A 20,387-nucleotide genomic window follows, 5' to 3' on the forward strand; every position below is an offset into this window, starting at 1 on the left:
AAAACTACTAGTGTAAATGCTGAACCTTTTTTTTCGGATAAATCTTTTGTACTAAAAGTACAAAAGATTTATCAAAAAAAAAAGGTTCAGCCAGCTTGCCGTGTTGTTTTAAATGTGGTAGGTATGTGGTGTGTAAATAATATAAAAGGAAGCAAGTCTAAGCGCATATATATATGTAATTAAAAGGAAGTAAAACAAATGAGAATATACAAATTGAATAGTATAATTATTTTTTTACATATTTATAGATAATGTCGCAGAATACTGCAAAAGCAACGTACGCAACACAACAAATTAATATTAAAAATATTGACTTAATTATATAATGATTAAATCATAAGTGTTTTTGGGTGAGATCACAGTTAATATAACTGTGTTATTACTTATATGAAACAACAAAAATCATAAAAACAATACACATAATTAATTGTTCATGTACATTAACTACGTATATATTTATAAAAACATGCCTTTAAATAATAAAGACAATAAATGCTATAAATTATTATTTATACGAGTACATATTCTATTTACCGCTTAGTTACCAACTTTTTATACAAATGAACTCTAAAATTATGAAAACATTGTAGAATTTTCAAGCATCTTACGGTTAGTCTAAGATGCTTAGGAAATAAGATTCTAAGATTCTTAGATATTATCGCACGAATGTCGAGACCGTCCGTACAATAATAATTGTAAACATTTTAAAACTGAAAGACTTGATTATTTTATTCTTAAAAGTCGTATATTAAGAACAACCTTAAGGCACTGATTTCCCTTCTTCGATTATTGCGTATATTTGTTTTATAAAAAATTACTTTAAAAAAAAACAAGAATAGTTACATCTTAGTATATAGGTACAATGTGATTGTAAATATCTTAATCGCTTAAAAATATATTTTGCCTATATGAATGAACAAAAACATTGCGTAAATATTTTACGAACAATAAATATAGTTCTTAATGCTAATAATATTAATAACGTGAGTTCATAACTGAATCTAGGTATAGGTACTAGCTGCTAATACACTGTTGTGATTGACTAAATTGATTTATATTTTCAAGCAAAATAACATTAACCGTATAGCTTTTAGACGAAACAAATATTGTTTCAAATGTCTCCGCATTCTGTAGGCCTATCACATGATAAGATTTAATCGAAGACGAAGACGGAATCAAGAAATCTGAATTTGTCTTTTATGTTAACACAATATCCCTTTTGCATTTCTAACAACGACTACAGATTTGTCACGGGCACTGTATGAAAGTTTCTACTTTGCGATATTTAGTTGCCACCGTAATCGCGCAACTCCCGGTTGCCGAGTGGGAGTGTGGGACGGTAGTTATGAAGTAGTTCCATCGCTTCAACTCCGCACGATGCTTCTCCACATCTTAATTTTCGCATCAACGCTAGCTGAAATTACAAGCAAACAGATGTTAAAAGTATAATATATAAATAACGAATAATCATAAACTAATCATATAGTGTACCTAACGTATTAGAAAACATGATGGTTTTTTCTGTTACAATAAATTAACGGATATGTTTCCATAAAGTATAAGTATAAGCATGACGCTTATAAGTATTTTGTATGAAAATTCTACAATGTAGGTTAATCTTACAATCGTACACGGCACGGTAAAGCACTTGGCTTTAACGTAAGTGATAGTTACGGAATTCCATCTTGAGAAAGCCTCTTTATACCTAAATATATAGGTACTATTGAGTTGCGCCGCGTGGTTTCACCAACGTTAAACGTTACTGCTCCGCCACCGTGGGACGTAGCATACATTCTTATAACGATATATAAGGTATGTATATATATTAATAAATAGGCCATATATTAAAACAAGCAAACAAACCTTTTGCTTTTTTACAAAATAGGAAGGTGGACGGGCAAATGTGTCACCTGATGGTAAATGACACCCATAGACATCGCCAATGTCAACCTACTTTGGGTACTAAGATGTTATAAATATAAATTTTATTTTATTTTGCCTTCATTTATTAGCTTTATAGAAACCAAACGCTATCAAAACTCACGTCTATTTTGTCAGATAATTCGATAAAAGGTTGTTTTTTCTAAAACAAATTCAAAATAATTTCACATTTACTTGGAATTACGGCTAATTATTCTTCTTAATGATATCGCTAATGACGCGTTAAAATATTATCTAAATTGTTTAAAGCGTAGCGAATTAAATTTTACATTTATCAAGGTTATTACTATTTAAAAAAAGCGACCGTTTTCCCTATTGACTTTGTTAAACTTGCTAGCAAATGCTTTTTCAAATCTAGTTGATTATTAATGTCTAATTAAGTGTGAAGAAAAGGGCGTATGTTGATAATTTATTCCTATAAATTTAATTTCAAAATTACCTGTTCAGCGGAAACTTGTATTGGTTCTTTAAACAGTATCCAAGTGACAGACTCTGTGCATGGCGGTGTCGTTAACGAGCCGGGGTATGTCCAGTAAGCGACGCGTGGGGGAAGCAGGTTTGCAGGATTCAAGGGTTCAGAGAATGTTACTTTGTCGCCTTTGTGTTGGATATATGGCAATAACTTTACCACCTTGTCGAGCTCGTTATGCTTCGTTCCAACCTGGAAAAACATTAAAAAAATACAGAGGAACTGCTTATACAGAGAAAACTAACAGAATGCCTAAACCTATATCTTGCGTTATTAGTTATTGCGTTATATATACATTATTGATGTGTCAATTTTTATTTGAATTCAGAACACGTAGCAGTGAAAGTTACTTTAAAAGCAGTTTTTGCTGTTGCATAAAGACGGTTGTAAAAAATAAACCTTTGTCAGTACATTTCCACCCCTTCTCTAGGACAGATAAGACAAAGTCCCGATGTATTGGGATATAATTAAACAATAAATAAATATTTAAATGATGTCTAGTGTTAATACCAATATAAGTAAAAAAAAACTATATATACATGTACGATTTTGTTTTTGTACTTTGTATTGTTTTTTACAACTTCAAGTTATTTAAAGTACATAAAAAGGCTTAATATTTAGACAAAGTAAAAATACAAAGTAAAAGTGAGGTACAGCATACATTGTTAGTGATTAGATACACTCGGTAATCATGAATTAATATTACTTTGCTATTCAAGTAACATCGGAGATTTAATCGATAAGTAAAAGCAAATAACCGTTATATAATTTAGTTTTAGAAACTCTTTGCATGTCGTAAATGCCTGACTAGTGTAAAAGACTTATATACTTATCTATAATATACAAGGTAAGACAAACTGCCTCCTCACTCACAATCTTATTAGAATGCATGTTGTGTATGTGTGACTCTGCCACAATCCAATATAAATATATAAATAAATATATGCATGTATATTTTCTTTAATACTTTTAAAAGGATTGCATTATGAGGCTTCTTCAATATAAATACTATTTTCTTTATATAACAATACGAGTTGATTTATTTATTTCATGCAATTGTTAATTTATTGTTTGTTATCAATATATACGAGCTGAACGAGATTTATGGATTGTCTTAATAAATTTAGAAAGATAGAGATGTCTTATTTATTTATTACGCTCTATCCCCTAAACAATTGTAAGGTACAAAAGACGCCTTAATTAGGCAAGGCCTTAATCTAAGCAGTCAACGCTTAGGCTAAGCATATTATTTTCACAGGTGTTATTAAATAAACTATCGGTAACAATAAATCATATAATGAAGATTTATGTCTGTAATAAATTCTAAATAATATTAAAAGAAGCATTTCATTTCACATAATCCTTCTGCTTCCTTTTTACAATTTAGTCCAAAAATATGACGCACGACAACGTGGAGAAAGTAGTTCATGGAACGGAGAGAGCTGTATAAAAGTGGTACGATTATATCCGAACGATATTTATATGAGATGTAAAATGCGATTAACTTGAATTGACTGCGTAACTCGGATGTTCACAATCATCGTGACGATTCAGTCAGTTGGTTCAATGCACTAGTTCAAACGATATCATTAAATAATCTATATATTGCTTCGTATTTATAGTTTTAAAAGAAACGTTAAATATCTACTTTAAATCAATTTATAAAACGTATTATTATGTAAATAATATTTAGATCCACCGATATTTGAATACACAAAAATATTTAAATTAATACATAATTAGTTAGATTTTGCCTTTGTATGTTTGTTTGCCAAAATCTTCTAAGCTATAGATGGTTGGATTCCGATGAAGTTTTCATAGTTATTTAGATATATTACCGGGAAGGGAAAGGTGGTAATGGCTAATTTGATGATAGCAGAAATTTGTGAAATCTTATAAATACGTAGATGATTACGATATAAAAGACACATGATATGATACCGTCGCATCTATCTATCTTTTATGGATATGTATATATAGATCTTATTTTTTTTAGGTTTGTTGGTCAAAGTAACTTTGGTTTAATGAATGTCATACATTAATTAAAATTTTAAGCGTTTTCTGTAAATAAAAAAATACCTTCTAAAATATTCAGTTTAAACCAGTAGTTTGAGAGATATTGCTAAACATTTGAATTAATTGATGAAATAAAGACGTGGGCGTGACGATGCCGGGAGAAAAGATAACTTGGCTCGATACTGATATTGTTTACATCTTTGAATTAAAAAAAAACACGGTATGCATCGCTAGAAATAAAAAGTTTTAAACAAAGTATATTTAACTATATTTTAATATATATTAAGTATATTAACTATATTTTTATTTTGTTTAATATTAAAAACAAGTGATATACATTAATATACCTAATACATATTTGTAAATTTCTACTTCAAAAAAAGAATATTAATTTATAGCCACCTATGATATGCTGAAATATTTTATATAGTTTATAATTTACATGTAAATAATTTATTTTAAGCTATGTACAATTATTGTATTAAAAGATAAAAGATCTCTCTATGAAACTTTATTAAAAAGTTATTTAACCCAACGGTGCAGAGGCAATAGTGTCGCCAATAGGCGCGCAATAGGCGCCAGCGTCTTGGGTACAATGCCATAGGACAATCTTTTAGACGGCGTGTTTTTTCTATAAATTTGTAATACGTATTTTGTTTTTTATTTTAATTTTAGAATATATGAATAAAGATTACTGTATATATCTTAAAATAAATGCTGAAATATGATAATGATTGTTGAAGATGCCAGAAAAAATTATGTCTTTAGTATATTGCGTAAACTAATAGAAAAACAAATAAGTATGTATGTAGTTTTCGATATAAACGTTTTACTCAGAGCCGTGCGAAGCCGGGACCGGTAGCTAGCTAATATATAAAAAGAGGTCGAGTTGTGTGAAGTTGGATGTATATTACAAAATACCTTACTATAATGTTTTTTACTTATTTATTTCGTTATTACAATTAAGTTTCTGTTTAAAAAATACCCTGATAATTGAATTATAAAAAGTCTTGTTCTAAAGTCACAGTAGTAGTAGAGAATTGGTATTAAATAATATAATTAATTCGATATTTAATTAATTAGATTCCATATTTATGTTTGTGTCACTTCGTGTTATATTAAATAATCAGCATATTGTGGTTGACAGCTTATTTGTGCCCTTTAGTTTAACCTTTTATAGCAAAAGTGATCTATATAATACGAATGGTAACTTAGACATTGACAAGAGTAATTGTACCAACAACAATGAAGTGTTAAGATTATCATGAGATTGTTAACAAATAGTGTAATAAAAGTCATAATTTTTAAATTTTTAGAAATACCAAAAGTGGGGTTATACTCTCAAATTAAAGTGCTTTGGAATGCACATACCATTAACAATACTCCAAGAACAGCGAGTCCATCTGTTTGTCCTGCCGCTTCAGTAAAGCTATTGTACTTGCTAGTATTCCAATGAACAAGATGTAGCTCGCCGGAAAAGGCACGACCATCCACAGTATGCTCCGAACCTTCACCATTGACAGCCCCCCAGTGACAATGCCACTGTTGGAGTTTATACACGTCTGATCCGAGAGGACCACCACGAAGTTCTGCAAAATAGACAAAAATGTTTTAGTAAAATTACAGTTATTATTATTAAATGTGATCTATGTATGTGTGTGTGATTAAATTTTTTATTCTTCCCTTATATTTTACACTTTTATACGCATATTAACTAAAATACACGAAAAGAGGGTCGGATCTGAGTCACCGGTAGGGGAAGTCCGTCGCGCGTCGCGCGATAGATGGAATTGCAAATTGGCTTGCACCTATTAGGATGAATTTATATTTCAATTTACACTGCCTACCTGTTTGTTTATTTTATACGTTACTCTTGTTGTTAAATTAAATACGATACTCAAACAAAATGAAAAATTTAGTTTAGTTAGTTCAGTTGGAATTATCACTTGTAAAACCAAATACTTATATTTTTAGATAATTATTAAAGCCAATTAACCAATTCAAAATATTTTATCGATGCAAGCGTTATTTACTGATGAACTTTACGATATATTTGACGTCATAAATAATTACATGACTTTGTTGCTCTTGTTGCATAAATTTTACGAAATAAATTTAAATTATCCACTAAATGTTTTTTAGTTGAAATAGTCTCAAAATTCGTCCAGCGTGTTTAAAAAAACGTAAGTAACATTTACTAATAGTGTAATAAAAGATAACCTGAGTCATAGCCGTTCTCATCGACCCGCCAGCAATAGCCTGGGTTAACGACAGATCTTGGGTGATTGACGGAGTAGCGCCACACGAGAGGCGGAGCGCTTCCACCGCTACTGGCACGAGATGTATCTATATCGACGGGACTTTGACGGGCACCTCTGGCTTCAGGAAACTTCTCTACCCAAGTCGCTGGGCCTGGTAAATATAACATTCAAATTTAATAAAAATAAATATTAACCAGTGATTAAATTATGTTCTCTATAATCTTAGCACATTATTTTAGGTAATAAATATTAAGTTATGTTTATCTCTGCTAAATTACATCAGATGTTTATATTTCGTTTAGTGTACAAGGCTACACAAACAAGTCTTTATTTAATGTGATTTTTGGTAGACAGTATTAATCTTTACCAATAACTTTAAATAAAAATCTTGGCGACTGACATGACAAGATATGATAGATAGATAAGAAAGTTTAAACGGCTTACGTGAAACAAAAGGAAGAAGGTGTGTCACCGTGTAAACAAGTCAACGTCAACGAGTCGGTAGTTTTTGCAAATACCTTGCCTAATTTAATGAATGTCAGCGCAAGAGATGAATCGGATAATGAGTAACATAAGTGACAGCTTGATTTATTTTATTTTATATGATAAGACCATCACACTCGTACTAGAACAAAAGCTAATAAAACTTTTATTGTGATGAATAACCCGAATATTGGTTTAGTGAATATTCTTAACCCACTACGTTTTAAACTATATTTTGGATAAGAAGAATTTTAAATAAATTAAGCCTATAGAATAGACTACACAGGCACAACCTACGTACACATTTGTGCACTAAAATATCTCATGTTTTTCTCAGTTAGTTGGTTAGTCCTTGAGATTGATCGCCGTAGCCGGAATTCGGCCAGTAGGAGTTCATGGTAAATTAAGTACCTGGGCATTGTTTCAGCGAATCTTTTGTATGTGTAGTACATAGTTGGAACTGTTTAGGTTGATAAGAATTTTTAGTGAATTTCTTTTAACTTGTTTATGTATGTATGTCGCTAAAGTCACTTGCGAGCACTTATTAACAATCGAAACACAACCAAAAAAATGCAATACTTTTTAAAATGTTTCATTTAATTAGTAGGAACTAAGTAAAATTAATAAAAAAATTATTTTAAAAAAATGGTAACTACTGAGTTTCTTGCCGTTTCTTCTCGGTAGAATCAACTTTCCGAACCGTTGGTAGAATTTAAGTCGTGTCGTGATACGACCTGAAAGAGTTTGGGCACAGGACCAACGGCTTTACGTGCTTTCAGAGGCACGGGAGTGCACATACTTTTAACTTCCAGACTCCGGGCTGCTACTGAGAATTTTCGACAAAAACTCAATAACTTTTTAGTAGCTCGACCTGTGATTCGAACCCAGGACCTCCGGGTCTGCGGCCATACATGTAGCTAATAAACCAACGAGGCAGTTAAACGTAACAATATACAAAATACGCGTCTTTATATGATATGATAATAAATTTAAAGTTACGAATACAATTATTAAAATGTTTCTATTGCAATTCAATAAAAATATGTATAACTTAAAAATGTTTAAGCAATTTTTTATGAGGGTGACATTGCATTCGACAGGGTCACTCAACCTTGTCGCATGAAACAAACAATTATGTATGAATAGAAGGTTACCGGAGAAAAAAATATTTTTTTAATAAATAGTCAGGAAATAAAGAATTCAAATAACGTTTAACACCGAAAACTTATATTTAGATAAATTGAATGGTGGAGTTTTTTAAATACTTTTATAATTAGATTTTTTTAATTAAATAATTGTAGTTGTTTCGTTTTTTTTTTTTAAATTACACAGATATAATATTTCTATCTTACTTAATTCATAATTAGGAAAAGGTAAATTAAAAAAAAAATATTTTTTGTACTAAAATAATCTTTAAACGATTATAATAACATGTATGAAAAAATATGATTATATCATGTAAACTTTTTTTTTATAAATAAATCAATTTAGGTGCTTTCGTATAATTTTTGCTCCGTTCGAGTTTTGACTGTGACGTCACTTCGCCAAATCGTTATTGCGGGCGAATCTTTTGCGATACGCGCTTTGGTAATTTCGTATTTATTTTATCCCTCTTTGTGATTTGACGCTCCACATATGTTTTTTCACTTAAAATAATATTAGAACAATTATTAATATATTATTTTATGCTAAAATAAGAGCAGTATTTTCACGTAGACTAAGAAATAGTCTACCGAAAGTCGATCTTATGATTGCGGATTCTTTTACAAATCACGCAAAATATATTAATGAGATTATTATTATTGTTTATTTTAATCTTTTGTTATTGCAGATTGATCATAACTGTGATCGGCAATAAGTTCGTACCCTTCATATAGAGATACTAGTGCTTTTCGCTTTTTGATAGAAAATAATATCGATATAGGATATAATATACATTTTAATTTTACGTGTATAAAGAGGGGCGCGGTAGTTACGATACAGAGCCACGGCATATTATTGTAAATTTGCTTGTGATGAAAGTGTAATTAAAATTTCCGTTCCGTAACAGCCTGTGAATGTCCCACTGCTGGGCTAAAGGCCTCCTCTCCTCTTTTTGAGAAGAAGGTTTGGAGCTTATTCCTCCACGCTGCTCCAATGCGGGTTGGTAGAATTCACATGTGGCAGAATTTCAGTGAAATTAGACACATGCAGGTTTCCTCACGATGTTTTCCTTCACCGTAAAGCACGAGATGAATTATAATCACAAATTAAGCACATGAAAATTCAGTGGTGCTTGCCCGGGTTTGAACCCACGATCATCGGTTAAGATTCACGCGTTCTTACCACTGGGCCATCTCGGCTTACAATCTCGAATATGAAGGATGCAAACATACACCCGCATAGGTCACATAGATGTGAGAAGCCTCCTTGTAATGAAATAAGCTGTATTGGATGAAACCTTTTTTTAAAGTCATCATCGTGTCCCCGGCATATATTTGCGCAGCCGGTGTATAAAGCGTCTACAGTGCTGTTGTCTGCCAACATTGAATATTGCTAATTTACACATGTCATTAATATGCAGAAGAAGCAGAGTACCGTGGAGTACCGGCTTAGAATAGTACTCCCCCAATCTCATCCCGTGGGTGTCGTAAGAGGCGACTGAGGGACGGGGAAAAGGGGGGATGGGCAGCAGCGTCCCCCCTCCCATAAACATCTTACCCCCTACTGCGCTCGCCAACACGCCTGCCCAGCGCGGCGAGTATGGGCAAACCCCTCCCTAAATGGCAGATGCGCCCTAAAAAAGGCCCCCAGTTACCGGCAAGCCCGCTAGGCCCGACCAAGGTAGCGGTCGCGGTATCGGCAGGGCAGGGGGTGCTAAGAATCACCGGTTCACGGCAGGCTACCGTATAAAGCGACTGAAAATGGCAACGTATAATGGACGCTCGATGAGGCTGGACCATCACCTCGCCGAATTAGAAGTAGAGTTAAGTCATATAAACTGGCATATACTGGGGTTATCTGAAGTCCGAAGACAGGGGGAGGACACGATAACTCTAGAGTCCGGTAACTTACTCTACTTCCGCGAAGGTGATAACCTCTCCCAGGGTGGTGTCGGTTTTCTAGTCAAAAAGGATCTCATTAGCAGCATTGTGGAAATCAGTAGTGTGTCGAACCGGGTAGCGTACCTTGTCCTAAAACTTTCCGACAGGTACTCCCTGAAGGTTGTACAGGTATATGCGCCAACTTCGACATACTCTGATGATGTGGTCGAAGCGATGTACGAGGACATCGCAAAGGCCCTCAACGACACCTCGAGGGCCCACTACAATGTTGTTATGGGAGACTTTAATGCTAAAGTGGGAGTACAAGATAGCGGTGAATCGAAAGTCGGACCTTACGGCTTGGGCTGCAGAAATCACAGGGGGCAAATGCTGGTAAACTTTCTCGAAGCGCAGGGGCTTTTTTTGATGAATTCTTTCTTTCAAAAGAAGCCTCAGAGGAGGTGGACCTGGCGAAGCCCCGATAACGTGACAAGGAACGAGATAGACTTTATTATTTCGAATAAAAGGCACATATTTAGAGATGTTTCAGTGATCAACAGGTTTAATACCGGAAGTGATCACCGCTTGGTTCGAGGCACTCTAAATATCAACTTAAAAGCCGAAAGATCGAGAATGATGAGGTCTACTCTCCGACCTACCATGCTCCAAGCTGCTCAAGGCTCCGAAAAGTTCCAAATGGAACTTCAAAATCAATTCACCGTGTTGGAAACCATAAGCAGCATTGATGAGAGAACCGACACGCTGGTCAAAATACTGCAAAACACATCCCGCAAGTGTTTTCCGCCACAGAGAAGAGACAACGCACCAAAACTCTCTGCTGAGACACTCGAGCTCATGAGAAAACGACGAGAACTACCATCGTTTTTGTCAGATAAGGCCTTAAACCGAACAATAAAAACGCTGACGCGACGCGATCTCCGACGCTCCAATACCCGTGCCATCATGGCTGCGATTGAGCAAAATCGGGGATCGAAAGTGTTCGCTCGCAAGTTTGGGAGGCCGCGTCTGACAAAACTTAAAACTGAAAATGGTGGGGTCGTTACCTCTAGGCCTGAGATTATCGGAGAAGTAGAGAGGTTTTATGGGCAGTTGTTCTCTTCAAGATCGGATAAACCCGTGGGAATCAGTATTGATGACCAGCGCGCCCCTCTTATGCGCCATTACTCCGAGGAGCTCCCGGTCGTTGACCAAGGAGAGATTAGGGCGGCTCTAGAACAGCTTAAAAACAACAAAGCTCCGGGAGATGACGGAATCACAACAGAGTTGCTTAAGGCAGGCGGGACCCCGGTCCTGAAAGAGCTAGCAAGCCTCTTTAATTCCGTCATCCAACATGGCAAGACCCCGGAAACGTGGAGCGGGAGTGAGGTGGTACTGTTTTTCAAGAAAGGTGATAAAACCCTCTTGAAAAACTACAGACCAATCTCCCTCCTGAGTCACGTGTATAAGCTGTTCTCAAGAGTCGTCACGAACCGTCTCGCCAGATGACTTGACGAGTTCCAGCCCCCAGAGCAAGCCGGCTTTCGATCAGGCTACAGCACCGTGGACCACATCCATACTGTTCGGCAGATTGTGCAGAAGACCGAAGAGTACAATCAGCCGCTGTGTATGGCATTTGTGGACTACGAGAAAGCCTTCGACTCCATCGAAACCTGGGCAGTGCTCGACTCATTGCAGAGATGTCATATCGATTGGAGATATATCGAGGTACTGAGATGTCTGTACAACGCCGCTACAATGACTGTCCACATCCAGGACTGTAAGACGAAGGCGATCCAACTGCGCAGAGGGGTGAGACAGGGGGATGTAATATCCCCGAAACTGTTCACCAACGCGTTGGAAGACGTTTTCAAAACGCTGGATTGGACTAGGTATGGAGTCAATGTAAACGGCGAGTACATCTCACACCTTCGATTTGCCGACGATATCGTCATCATAGCAGAGTCGCTGGAACAACTCACCGAAATGCTGCGTAGCCTAGGCGAGTCTTCACAAGTCTTATGGAACACCCGAATTAATGAATTTTAAGTCAGAGCATGCACCGTTGACAACAACCTTGATGGTACGTTCTGGTAAAACTGTTGATCCGGTTGTATTATTTCCTGAGAAGCCCAATCAAAGGCTTGGTCTATGTCCAGACTAACTGCTAATTTTGTTGTAGTTGATTACTTTAGCCCATCAGTCAGGTAAACTCTTCTAGTTTATTTTCGGTGGTAGCTTTACATTTAATTCAATACTGTAATAAAGTGATCCAAAAGTGCCCTTATAAGCCTATTAGAATAAATAATTATTTGATTTCATTTATATCATGCGTACTATATTAGACTACGTATTTGACTTTCAAAGAAACTTATTATGGTAAAAATCAATTTTAATGGGTCACAGTCATTAAAGATTTTTTCAACTTATACCATTGGCGATACGGAGTTGTTCACAAATCACCTTCAAGATTAACAATAAACTTAAAATTAACGTTGAAATTCATTTTTCATCGATACAAACTCTTATGACAACACTTTCGATATTCAACGTATCAAGGCCGAACATTCTGAATTATGTTTATATTAAATGAATGCCTATAAATAGCCTGTAAAAATTAAATGTTTGATCCTCAAACTAAAACTTATAAAAACGACAAATTTTACTACTAAGGTACTTTCATTAAAATGCTCATCACAAAAATATCTATTTGTTATATATATATATATATATATATATATATATATATATATATATATATATGTATATATTAATTATTATTTTTTTTTATATATTAAATATGTTTTTTTGAGATCATAAAAAACTCATCTTCCTAATTATATATGGTGTAGTAAACCTTTATCTTTTTTCTATAATATCTAAGAATGAATTGTGCCTATCAATTTATTGTAAGTAATTCTGAATGGATCTCGTCTCATGATCTCGAATAAGAACGCATCCCTCACATGTTTACGATGCTAATAATAATATACATTTACCAAAATAAGTCCTTCAATATTAGGTGTGGTGAGTAATTCAATAAATTGGGATTCGGTATCCGATATGTGTTTTAGAAGGCAACATAACCTACTTATACTTTTGTTACAAATAGACTCCAATAGTATAATTATACGTATGAATTGTATTCAATTGATGCGATTTGCTGCAACGTGCACAATAAGAACACGTATCTATAAGAACGTATTATATAAAGCCGTTCAACGAAGAGTTACTTCTATTCGAAATTTCTTGTTAATCTACTTCAAAAAACAAAGAGGTTCTCAGTTTTTTTTTACCCTCAGATCTATCATTTAAACTATATATGCTCCCAGTAGCCATTTTTATCAAAATCCAGTTCTGATAATGGGATTCATGAGGCATTGAGGGAACTCCACAAATATTATAGACATTTTGGTATTTTCAAACATTTAGTGATTTTGGTATTTTCATCAACGAATCAAGCATTTACATTTAGAAAGACTTTTTTTTTGTTAACATATTTGTATTTTGTTTTAAGCCGTAAGCCTATTCATTTACTTATTTATTTTATTAACTTTTATTATACGAGTAATTAAACATTCATATTTTTTGGTTCAAGCTCGATCATGATAGAAGCATCAATGAATGTATATCTGTTATTTATATAATCTACAATGAGTGACGTAGCTACTACGCGTTTTAAGTATCGATTAAATTAGCGATTTGTATTTCTGCTTATTGTAACTTTTATGAATTTGAATTAATAAAACATTAAAAAAAGTATGTTGTTATGCAAATTATTATTTCAAATTATTATAAATAAAAACTTCTAGCTCCCATGGTCTTTGTAATTTCTAATATGATTTTGCGTATCTTTCTAACTTTAACTAGGTTATTGAGATTTTTTTGTGGTAATTAAGTAATTCAATTCTATTCTAATAGTTAATTTATTTAATTAATTACTAACTATAATACTTTACTTTACTAAAATACTTTTAATATTTTATCATGGGCTTAATTTCATATGTAGTAAAAAATACAAAAAACAAAATGTTTTGATATTTATTTGCGATGATAGTTATATAGTGTCGTTAGACAATTTTTGTGTGTATGATTAATGTTTTTTTTTTTTCATTTAAATCAACCGCTACGCGCACCGATCTGTTCCGACCTCGGCCTTGTTTATCATTGTTTTTTATCTAATTTAAAGTACTTTTGCCATCAGTACTCCCTTTTGTTACAACTGTTATAAAACTATAATGCAGATTTATACAATATATTCAAAATATAATAAACGTTCACTAAATAATAGGACGTTTTATCCTGTCGTAAGTTTGTATGTATATTGTCTTGGATAAATAAATAAATAAAATAAAATTTCTTAAATAATAGCTTTTAGGAATTATATTGATTAAGCTGTCAAGCGATGGTATTTTTAATATCTAATATGAGTTTCTTCCGCCGGTTTTTCTCAGGGCTGGGTATTTCTTTTCCGAACCTGTGGTTGTTTCTGGTTAGACTATCAATAAGTAAGTGTAATCTTCAATGTTGAATTAATCATTTCGATTTTGATTTTATCATGTTTCAATATATAATCAAACTAACACTTTTACAATTGTTACAATTGAGTATTCACTACAACTTATTTTACACGAATCTATATATATTTATAGTTTTTTTTTAATTATTTCTGATCAAAATTAAATATGCATTTACGAACGAAAAACGATTACTGTCGATTTCCGCGTTGGAAGTTGAACGTTTACGTCGTCGAGGTCACTACGACTTAAACTCTTTCGATTAAAGATGCATGCGCTCCCACTCAACTATACAATCAGTTTTCATTTAAGAGAACCAGTGTATTTAAAAGCCTAAAATAATTAAATAATTTGTAAAAGTACGAAATAATACATGTCACTGTTTTTTTAGTGTAAATTATATTAATCGATTAAATTCAACATGGATTAACTTTCACATAAAAGGAATTAATTATAAATTCGTACGAAAAATTGTTCTTTTTTTGTAAAACATGTAGTGTGTTGTAATATTTTTTTATATGCAGTTTTAAATATAATAATATAAGCAAGGTTCAATAACATTTATATACACACAAAAAAAACGTGAATTTACAATATTTTATCTTTAAGCGTCGCTTGTTAAAAAAATATTTTAAAAATAATAGTTTTTTATAAAGCAAAATGTAAACAAAATTTTGATATATAAATATTTGTCCTTATGTAAGTACACGTCTACACTACAAAATATTAGTCATGGTTAATATTTAGCATACAGATAAGAGTGGATGATTTCTCTGAATACTTAAAGCACTTTATGAAAAGGATAACCGCAAAGTGATTACAAAGAATACATTACCTTTCTTAGTACCAATAAATATTGGTACCTAGATATATGTTACTTAGATAAATTATCTCAGCCTGCAATAACCGAGTAGGTATCTATAACATGTTGAATGAAAGACGTTGTTTATTTACATAAGTTTTCCTATTCGTGTTCACTCACGAATGGATTGGCAAAAAGATTTTATCTTAATAAACAGCAAAAATAACTGGGGCCTATTCTACTAATTTATAACGATTACGATACGTTTTCGATTTTATTCAAGTCCAATTCGACATATTATATCTATTCGGATCTAAAGAAAACCGATATGATGTTCCATGTACCGACCATACCATACTATACCATATATCATGTATATATAATCAATGGTATATAGTTAAATTCAAATATAGGTAAATGGATAAACGGCAACGATAACGCTCCGAGTCGATTTCGATAAAGTAACAATTTGTTAACAGAATTGGTTTCCAGTCTTTAAATGTCCAACTGCTGGGTTCTTCCTCTCTTAAAGACGTTTGGAACTTCTTCAACCTTGGTTCTCCAGTGCATGCATCAACTCGGTGGATACACATGAGACGGAATTTTATTCGACACATGTAAGTTTCCAAATAAGTTAAAGATTATAAGGACAAATCAAGGACGTGTAAAACCAGTGTTGCTGGCGCGGATTTAAGCTCGGGAACTTCAGTTGAGATGCGTGTGATCTGCCAATTGGACTATCTCGGCTTTAAAGGAAATAATGATACAAACTTTCAAACTTTAAATTGATAACGACAAAATATCGCTAAATTTAACTTAAACGATTAAATCGCCTGACATATAAATATAATAACAAAAAAAAAATTATATGCGAATCATTAACATTTAATTTAAAATAGAATTATATTATTTCTCTTTTTAAGTCGACAACTAATGACCAAGAAAATATTAAAAAGATTATGTAATATATAAGATTATATTACTGTTTGTTTTATAAATAAGTACTAGCCTGACATCAAAGTTAGTGGTTAGTCTAGTAATTCTAGAGTCGAGGTAATCACTCAGATCGAACTTCGAAGACATCACATACATTAGAACTCGTTATAGTGCAGCCACATCTACTTATTTTCAAATAACAAGTTATTATCAACATGCAACATAGAGTACAAGAACTAAGTTTCATTTGTATCCGTACAGTCATGTACCCTGCTAGTAGTATACATTACAACCTTCACGGTTGTTAAACTCGTAAACAAAATGTTTTTTGTCAATACTTCTAGTAAATTAGAGGAAAATGTTCATCAATTTATTTTGTGTCTAAATTCATAGCTTAGATACAAAAATCTGATTATCATAATAACAAAATAGACTGAACATACGAATGTATTATTCATGGTCTCTCAATCCATTACAAGCACTCTGAAAGACATTCGTGAAAATAATCACGACATTACATGAATAGTTTAAGTATTATTAGTAATGGTTTAGAAAATACGAGCAAATATTATTTGATAATGATTAATTAATATTATAAAAATGGCAATTAACATAACATTTCAAATAAATTTATGTTTCTGTAACTTACAAGTCTCAATTTTTTTTTCAAATATAGCATATCGAAATATATGAATTTATTTAGAAATACCTAATTTCTTATTGATGTTTATTGCACAAGACAAACTATAACCATTGTCACGAAAGTATCTTATCTTTAAAGATTGTATAACCCATTCATTTAATTCAGTTAACTGATGTGACATAGTCATCAATTCTTTTGAGAGCCAAGTCAATAAATATGGTATATCAAGTACTTGTGTTTGTAAATTTCTCGAGATATAATTAAATTCATTAAAAAAGTTAATAAATTATTTGAAGCGTCAATAGCGCAATGGTTGACGGGTCGCCTAGTGATGTAAAATTCGCGTAGGTTCGATACTGACACCTATTATCGTCCCTACTTCTAATACAAGCTTTACGCTTAATTGGAGAGGTTAAGGAATATTAGTAATTCCCTAAAAGACAGGATGTTTTGGTACCGCAACATAAAGGCGTCTATTTAAAATAATTAAAATAAATATAACTCTTTAATGCCCCACATCTGGGCAAAATCCTCTTATCCTTCTAAGAAATAAGGTATCAGACCTTATTCGACCAGGCTCTTTCACTTAGGCTGATATGTGGCACAATTTCAAATCGCTGCATGCTGTTTTCCTTATATTTATTATTAAAATAAATTATATGCTCAACTTGAAAGCACATGCAAATTCTATGTTGGAAATGTACTCGGTTTAGATCCATTTATTTTATCAACTGTTCACAGTTTCACAGAAGCACATTACAGCCGCCATAAAATGTATTCAGTTTCGCATAAGATTATACAAGTTGTTTCTTAATTATTTTCAAATTACTTTCCATAGTTATTAATATTTTTAAAATATAATGTATAAGAATTGGGGCTGACTTGATTTTTTTTTGCATTTTATTGCTATTATTAAAACCAATCAAAACTGTAGGTCTAAGTTCTGTCGGTTACCGACACAGTTACTCAACAATTTAAATAGGCCATTGCTCGCTGCACGCAACTGATATTTTCGGCACTACTTCTAGTGTGAAGAAAACACTAGGAATTACTGTTGTAAATTCGTTTTCAAACAAGCGTATAGGTCATTTAATATATTTATTTATAAAATCACAAAACTGACCACACATTATGCGTAATTTTCGTGAGAATATAATATGTATTAGCATTAGCCTACAAAAAAAAATCGCAGTAAAAACACGATTAAAATTGACATTTAAACTAATACAGAAGTTCATTTTTATCTAATGAGGTAAAGAATAATTTAGTTTGTCTCATCATAAAATTGCACAACTCTTAATATCATGAATATTTTTTGTAAGTACGTACTTAATTTTAAAATACTTAATTTTATTAAACTTAAAATAAATTACAATTGTATGATGTCTGATTATTAATTGATTGTACGTCACTATTATGTTTTGATATTTTTGCTATTGAAATGATTATTTACGTAAACAAACCCGTATTATAATGCAAATCAACCGGTGCGCTGTAAATGATATAAATTTCGACATTCATGTAAAACCCTGACACTACGTCACATTACATGTTTTATTGTTTCTGAGTCATTATAATAAAACTTAATTACGGTGCTGCAATTACAACTTAAATTATTAATAGCCACTTTATCTCCGTGAGCTACTTATTTATCTGGAAGGTTTAAAAAAATCTCAATATATTTACTATTTTATTTACTTTTTTTACAAGTGTAGGTGCCGTCACGTGCTTCACTGTAAACAAACCGGTTTTACAAATGCACTACAGCTTATCTTCATTCTACAAACTAATGGCACGTCTAAACTCACCGTTTTCAATTGTGTACCCCCATTCCTGACTCGCCATCACCGAAACTGTTTAGTATCACTAATTATTTAGTAACTGCTATCGTTTATCGCGAAAAAGCCGGGTGAATGTATAAGATCGTGGTTGGGTCGTGACTGCGTGCGAGTTCGCGCAGGTCTTCGCTTTATATGAGGGTCAAACTCAGTGCTCGAGGCGGAGGCGAGTGCGGGCGCGGACGCTTACAATGACGCGGGACGACGAAAGAGCAGTGCTGTACGACCGCGCTCCTCTCAGCCACTGTTGACTGCGTGGCGCGTGCGCTTGCGCCGGACGTCAGTCCGCCTCATCGTCAACGACACAGCGCACACCACCCATCTACACTTTCTAATCCGTCGTAATTACTAATTAGTAATATATTTATACATTATTGACTGATTAAATAAATAATGTTGTGCCAATACCATAGCAACTATAAAATAAATAATGATGGTCGTGTTGTGTTAAAAAACGCAAACCTATTTAAGTTTACCTAAAGAAGGTAAGTAAACCTTATTTTCGTCGTCGTTGTTTATTTTGGCAAGAAAAAAGGGCCTTTATCGTAATAATAATTTCCATGTTAAATACGCTACGCTTGTGTCTAGTGTTGAACCTCATCTAAAGCAACGCTTACATGAGCGTCAAAAATTTTACAGGTCGTCTTATACTATAGGCAAATTCGTTTTAATGTAATATCCTTAAAAACTAGTGTCGAATAGGTTTGGAAAACAAGAGAACAAGACGAACGAGGTTTTTTTCAGGATAAGTTCGGTATTTAAATTATATTTATTAAAATTTAAATGAAGGAATTAGTCTGTGGAATACCTTTTCCAGTCTTTTCTCCAAAGTAAATATTTACCTGTCGTTTGTATTGTGCCCGTGTGAACATGACCTAATAATAGCGTTTGATGTGCAATAGAAGCCCTATTTTATTGTTACATATGTATATTATTATTGGATTAAATAACATACATAACTCGTTCATTTTTAATTATGTTATTATAAGAGAGCACAAAAGATGTAACAAAAATTTAAGTAATGAGAAAATTTATAACAAAGCAAGGAAATTATTATGTTATTTTTACTTAAATACTTACTGTTAAAACTGTTTTCAAAAATAACTTTTTAATGTCGAATAATTATTAATTAAGACTGTTTTTGTTCATGGGATTAAATATACTTAATATAATTAAATTAAAGAGCATGGTATATGTAGATAGTATCATATTTATATAGTTTAGAAATATTTATGAACTGGAACTAACTTAATTATTGTTTTTATTTAAACTAATCACAACTGTAGATACAATTAAAATCAATGACGTCACTTGCTCATGTAAGGGATACAATGTTAAGGGTTAAAATGCGGCGGCGGAAAATGCTGAAACGAGAAAATGGCGCAACTATAGGTCTCTTATAGCAAATTATATCTTTTATAAATGATAAACTTAGATCTTGGGGTAGAAAATATAGGTATG

At 32.7% G+C, this 20,387-nt stretch overlaps 1 protein-coding gene across 1 annotated transcript; it reads right to left on the reverse strand.

The window, feature by feature from the left end:
• Positions 1 to 207: 207 nt before the first annotated feature.
• On the reverse strand, positions 208 to 19,170 carry LOC126768519 (carbonic anhydrase 1). Its single transcript, XM_050486687.1, has 5 exons — positions 18,897 to 19,170; positions 6,647 to 6,838; positions 5,798 to 6,015; positions 2,381 to 2,602; positions 208 to 1,414 (listed from the first exon to the last, which is right to left on the reverse strand). Exons 1-5 carry the CDS (start codon positions 18,931 to 18,933, stop codon positions 1,286 to 1,288), a joined length of 798 nt encoding a protein of 265 aa, XP_050342644.1. The 5' UTR covers positions 18,934 to 19,170; the 3' UTR covers positions 208 to 1,285.
• Between the last annotated feature and the right edge of the window lie 1,217 nt (positions 19,171 to 20,387).

Source organism: Nymphalis io, chromosome 1 (genome assembly GCF_905147045.1).
Source record: "Nymphalis io chromosome 1, ilAglIoxx1.1, whole genome shotgun sequence".
Classification (NCBI taxonomy): Eukaryota; Metazoa; Arthropoda; class Insecta; order Lepidoptera; family Nymphalidae; genus Nymphalis; species Nymphalis io.

Bases quoted from the DNA above. Each gene is read 5' to 3' on its own strand.
- LOC126768519 (XM_050486687.1), bottom strand. From the start codon at position 18,933: ATGGCGAGTCAGGAATGGGGGTACACAATTGAAAACG. The intron at 6,016-6,646 runs GTTATCTTTTAT...TCTATTTTGCAG, and splicing joins TGAGAACGGCTATGACTCAG to AACTTCGTGGTGGTCCTCTC. The intron at 1,415-2,380 runs GTAATTTTGAAA...TTGTAATTTCAG, and splicing joins TACAAGTTTCCGCTGAACAG to CTAGCGTTGATGCGAAAATT.